The sequence below is a fragment of the Podarcis gaigeae genome, assembly GCF_964106915.1.
Source record: "Podarcis gaigeae genome assembly, chromosome: 2".
Lineage (NCBI taxonomy): Eukaryota > Metazoa > Chordata > Lepidosauria > Squamata > Lacertidae > Podarcis > Podarcis gaigeae.
Genome location: NC_139679.1, coordinates 123,447,886 through 123,454,115, shown reverse-complemented (window position 1 = coordinate 123,454,115; position 6,230 = coordinate 123,447,886). Strand labels below are relative to the sequence as shown.

General features: G+C 47.1%; 1 protein-coding gene across 1 annotated transcript; it reads right to left on the bottom strand.

Moving 5' to 3' along the window:
- Positions 1-5,183: 5,183 nt before the first annotated feature.
- LOC310835982 (vomeronasal type-2 receptor 26-like) lies at positions 5,184-6,230 on the bottom strand (the record flags this gene model as incomplete). Its single annotated transcript, XM_083720953.1, has 1 exon — positions 5,184-6,230. The coding sequence occupies one exon, from the start codon at positions 6,228-6,230 to the stop codon at positions 5,265-5,267; it is 966 nt and encodes a 321-aa protein (XP_083577079.1). The 3' UTR covers positions 5,184-5,264.

The following is a 6,230-nucleotide window of genomic DNA, read 5'->3' as shown; positions in this document are numbered from 1 at the left end:
TTGGAATCTCCTTGAAGCCATGGGTTCGAGTCCTGCCCTCCAGAGCAGGAGATAAGAAGCATGTTCCCTCTTCCATGTGACAGCCCCGGAGATATTTGAAGATGACTACCCTATCTCCTCTCAGTCTCCTCTTTTCCAGGTTAAACATGCCCAACTCTCCTTTTCTTCTTCTTCTTTTTTGATGCAGCAAGAAAAAAGGAAAAACACAAATACCAAATTAGACACAGGAATAACCATAGAAACATAATTTTCTCAACAAACAATGAAACATAAATTGGTCTTAACACTAAAGACCCAACCTCCCGTCTATTCCATATTTTGATTTCATATTACTTATTGCCATACACACTTTTATCATAATTAAACTTTTTCTTAATATATCTATTTCTTATATCTACCTTGCAACTATTACTGAAGTTCCTCAATTGCTGCAAGGTCTTTTTGTCTCTGGGATCTTTGCCATTCTTGTCCCTGGAAATGCACCATATCCTTCCTTGGGACAAACCAGCTTAGGGAGATCGTCTTTATGATGAAATGTATACATTGTGCTATATGGGTGCTGGTGATATTTCCTTTGGTGGGAAGGCAGAAGACCGAACGACTGGGCTGAGCGGTCTTAGCCCTGGCTGGGGAAGAACAGGGTAGATAAGTCCTACTGTTTGTGCTGGCTGTAGCAGAACGGGCGAGGGGCATCGCTTCCACCCCATGGAACCAGTTCCAACAAGTAGTTACACGAAGGGAGAAGGCTAAGAGGTACTTAAGAGTGACACTGGAGATTTGCCAAATAACAAGGAACGCGGGTGGCACTGTGGGTTAAACCACAGAGCCTAGGGCTTGCTGATCAGAAGGTTGGCGGTTCGAATCCCCGTGACGGGGTGAGCTCCCGTTGCTCGGTCCCTGCTCCTGCCAACCTAGCAGTTCGAAAGCACATCAAGTGCAAGTAGAAAAATAGGTACCACTCTGGCGGGAAGGTAAACGGCGTTTCCGTGCGCTGTTCTGGTTCGCCAGAAGCAGCTTAGTCATGTTGGCCACATGACCTGGAAGCTGTACGCCAGCTCCCTCGGCCAATAAAGCAAGATGAGCGCCACAACCCCAGAGTCTGCCACGACTGGACCTAATGGTCAAGGGTCCCTTTACCTTTACCTATGCCATTGGAATTTGCCTTGGGACCTTATTGAGAGGGGCAGGTAACAAATCAAATAAATAGGTGAGCCCGTGGAAACTGCCCAAACTCACCTTTGAGTTATATATAAAGAATCCACTTAATAAACCAGTTTAAGTTACTCCATGTCCAAGCCTAATAAACACCATACTGGGAGGCTTTGAAGCATTCTGATAGAAATTGCATAAAGAGGCATAGGTGCAGATAATCCTGTGTGCACAGTAAGGCTGAGGGAACATGGGTCCCAGGCAGAGCCCCTGTTGGCCTTTGCCTCACCTGATACCTGCCGTGTCAGGTGTGCGTGCAGGAGCCAGGCCCTGTGACCAGAACTGGGGCCTTCCTAAATTCTGAAGAGGCAAGGCGCAGCCGCACAGGTGAGGCCAATTGGTAACTCACAGCACCTGGTGGCAAGGGCTGGGAAGGGATATAAGGTCAGCATTTCCCTTCGGCTCTTTGCTGCAGCAACCATAAAAACGTTTCCTGCCTTGCTGTGTTTGGCTCCTTGACTCCCTGCTTCTTGATCCTCGGACCCTTGACTTCGTGACTCCTGGTTCTCTGACCCTCGGACTCTTGGCTTCCTGACTCCTGGCTTCTGGACTCCCGTTCCTGCTCCCACCCCGCCATCTTGCCCCCGGTCCTGACGTCCCCTGCCAGGACTTCGATTCCCCGTGAACTGGACGGTGACATGCCGTGAGAGGAGGGTGCTTCAAAACACACACTTCCAGAGGGCAAGATTGGGGCACAACCTTCCGCGTACCATGTTTCCTTTTGCAGCTACGTTTTGAATTTAAAAATGGGTTCAGCAGTCGCTTACCCCTTTTCCTTTCCACCACCTGTACTCCTTTCTTCCCTCTGGATAGTCCCTCTGAAACCTTCAAAGTGTGGAGGGTGGGCCTTAGGCTCCATCTCCCGGATTGGCTCTCCCCCCTCTGCTCCATCCCATTGGCTCTCTGTTTTGTCACTGGCAGAGAACACAGGTTTCCCCGCCTTTTCATCTCCAGAGGTCAACAAATATGGGGGAGGGGAATCTACATTCATGGTGAGGGTTGTGGTATAGAAGCAAACCTTTGGCAGTGAGTTTGGACTGCTCTGAGGGCATCCAAACGATAAAAACATGTCAAGTATAGAGCAGGTGGGTATGGATTGACCAAAACAGCAGCCCTGTGGGTCAAATGGGGAGTTCCTGGCAGCCCTAAGGTGGCTACAAGGAGCCTCTTGGGCTTGCCGATCAGGAGATTGGCAGTTCGAATCCCCGCAACGGGGTGAGCTCCTGTTGCTCTGTCCCAGTTCCTGCCCACCTAGCAGTTCAAAAGCACGTCAATGTGCAAGTAGATAAATAGGTACCGCTGCGGCAGGAAGGTAAACGGTGTTTCTGTGTGCTCTGGTTTCCGTCACGGTGTTCCATTGCGCCAGAGGCGGTTTAGTCCTGTTGGCCACATGACCTGGAAAGCTGTCTGTGGACAAATGCCAGCTCCCTCAGCCTGAAAGCGAGATGAGTGCCACAACCCCATAGTCGCCTTTGACTGGACTTAACCGTCCAGGGGTCCTTTACCTTTACCTTTTACCTAAGGTGGCTCATTGGCTGGAAGTTCCCGCCACTGCCCAAAAAGGAAACCTTGACCGTGACTCTTGTGTATGTGCTTTTTCCTGCAAATTAAGTGCCATGGACTGGTTTTGATGCAGAGGAATGGTGGGAGGAACCAGCTGGGGGAAAACTCCAAGGGAAGAAGACTCCAAGGGAAGAGGTTTTGGGACTACAGTTCCCATCATCCCTGACCACCAGTCCTGTTAGCTAGGAATCATTGGAGTTGTAGTCCCAAAACATCTGGAGGGCCGAGTTTGCCTTTGCCTGGTATAGAGCAATTCAAGATAAAATTCATAATTTGGACATTACTCTTGAGAAACTTGAAGCATGTGATGAAACTTACAATTAATCAAGCAGTGACTTTATGGCCACGAAAGACAGCACTTGTTACCTCAGACCCTGAGATCTTGCTTTCCGGAGGCCTTAGGTATTACAACATTCTACGGAACCTGTACCAAATATCTAAAGGATCTACTACTCCCTTCCCATCAAAGAACCTTTATGCTCGAGAGATTAAATGCTTTCCCTTCTGCAGTGACTAAAGGCAGATCCTCACATATTCCATATCAAGCCCGTTTGCGTGCCTGCAACCAAGAAGTACCTGATTCAATGGACCACATTCTTTTAGATTGCTCTTTACACAGCAGACATCGCCAACTGATGCTGAGCAAAATGCTGGACCTTCGGCACACAATTCCAAGAAGAATTCAAGTGAAGTTTCTCCTGGCAGATCGGGACAAAGATATCACTGCTGCAGTTGCTTCTTTTTTTTTACCACAATTTTACACGAATGGGTTCCCAACAAACCATCCTTTCGGGAATTAGACAGGGTGTAGCAGAATATCTAAGTGCACATAATTATGGCATGACCTTATAACCCTTCACAGTTTCACCCTTGTCCTTTTAATTATTCCAGTGACCTGAAACATTGTATACTATGATGCCAATAAATGTATTTGATTTGATTTGATTTGATTTGAAGAAGCAGAAGAAGATGTTTGCCTGACAACAGTTGGACTAGAAAACGTTGATTGACTGGTCCTTTGAAAAAATACCTGTGGGTGTTCAATCATACCTCAATTGCACTTTATTTGCAAAAACAGTCACACTGACCTCAGAGAGGCACTAGCTGCCTAAAGATCAGTAGGGTTCATTAGTGTCATCAACTGGCAGGACATCAAGGAAGGGAAAGGAGGTCCCAGTGAGGGGTATAGCTGCAACTGGTACTCACAGAAGCAAGCCAAAGAAGAGGAAGGGGAGGTTGGCGACTTGGGAGGTACTGTTTGGATCTCAGAGGACATTGAAGGGGCAGCCAACAGCTCACAGGAGCCAGGGGAAGTGGACACATCACCAGAACCGAAGGTGCCCCCTTCTCTGTGAGTTCAGGGCAGGTGACAATCACGTTTTCTTAAGAGGAGAGACACAGCTAGGGCAAGCTCAGGTCTGTCTTTCCGTACACCCATGTTCAGCCCACATCTTCAGCCCCTGCATGGGCTGGGTGACTGGAGCACCTTCTCTGACCTTCCGATCACAGGAACGCAGGAACAGCAACACAGCAGTCCCGAAGAATAGGTCCTGGTGCAGTGGACTCACATTTGCTCATGTGAGCACCTCAAATGCAGCAGACTAACGGAAACAAAGCTGTGGAGGTTTTGTAGCATACCTAATTTATTTCTGCTGATTAAACAAATAAAAGAACATAACAGACATGTACGAGAGAAACAGCTCTCATGCTGCCATCCTGTCTCAAGGCAGATCAAAGGAAAAGCACGCAGTACTGGAGAGGGAAGTCTGGAAGAGTAGTTTCCGCCCCCTCCTTTCTCACAGACAGAAAGTAAAACAAACATGATCTGATGATCCTTGCAAAGGGATGAAAATACTGACGCCGTCAACTAAGACTGGGGGGGAAGCAAGGCAGAGACTCCGTGTCTGCTCAACTGTCACTGTTTATGGACAACAGTGTGATTCTTTCAGGAGCTCCACTTGACTGTTGTTTTGGAACCGACCCTAGAACTCCAATCCTGGATCTTTATCAAAGGTTTTGAATGTCCATTTGACTTTGAACCTTTCTCAGTTCATTGGACCTGAACCTGTGTTTGGTTATTGGACTGTCTGACTCCCTTGGGACTGTTGTCAATAGCAATCTCTACTTAGACTACACGACTCACTGTATGTGGCCACTTACACAATAATTCTGAACTTTCATCATTCATTATTTATGTAAATGGAAGAAATGGTTACATCTAAGTAGCTATATACTCATTACATAATAAACAACTATTTTACTTTTAAAAGACAACCGAAGGCAGCCCTCTTTAGGGAAGTTTTTAATGTCTAATGCTGTATTGTTTTTAATATTCAGTTGGAAGCCGCCCAGAGTGGCTGGGGAAACCCAGCCAGATGGGCGGGGTATAAATAATAAATTATTATTATTATTATGACATGTATATGGGTTTCAAAGCTGTTGTGGTGCACATCTGTTGTAAAAATGGAATATTTCAAGATTCAGATGCTATCCTAAGCATTTGTTGTCAAGTGCTCCTTTGTATTCAAATCAGGCCTCAGTAAAATAATGTAGCACTTGGGTATGAAGATGCAGCCCAGAAGCCCAGCACTGGAGGCCAACATAGAGAAGATCTGCACGGCTACCATGTATTTCCCCTTGGTGCTCAGGTAGGTGGGCACAAAGGACACCCAAACACTGCAGAAGACCAGCATGCTGAAGGTGATCAGCTTGGCTTCATTGAAGGCCCCAGGCAGCTTTCTGGCTAGGAAAGCCACCGTGAAGCAGTTGGCAGCCAGGAAGCCCATGTAGCTCAGGGAACCATAAAACATGGCCACAGACCCTTCGTTGCATTGCAGGATGATCTCTCCATGTTGGGAGTACATGTCAGAGTCTGGGAATGGGGGTGAGAATCCCAACCAGATGGTACAGATGATTACTTGGACACTGGAACAGGAAATGACAATGGAGTTGGCCAGACTCCTCCCCAGCCATCTCCTCACCCTGTTCCCTGGCTTTGTAGCCAGAAAGGCCAGCACCACAGTGATGGTTTTGGCCAACACAGAAGAAGCTGCAACTGTGAAGATCACACAGAAAGCTATTTGCTGGAGAAGGCAGGTGACTTTTCTTGGCTGCCCAAGGAACAGGAAGGAGGAAAAGAAGGAGAGCAGGAGGGAGACGAGGAGGATGTAGGAGAGATCCCGGTTGTTGGCTTTGACGATGGGAGTGTGTTTGTATTTAATAAAGACTCTTAACACAAAACCAGTGGTTAAGGACAAGAATAGAGCAATGGACGCCAGGACTATTCCCAAAGAGCCTTCAAAGGCCAGAAAGGTGATCAATTTGGGAAGACATTGAAACTGATCCTTGTTTGGATACTGGTCTTCTGGACATTTGCTGCAGTGTTCTGCATCTGTAAAGAACAGAGTACGCAAGATGATGTATATAATATGCTGGGAATCATGTATATTAAAAACCAT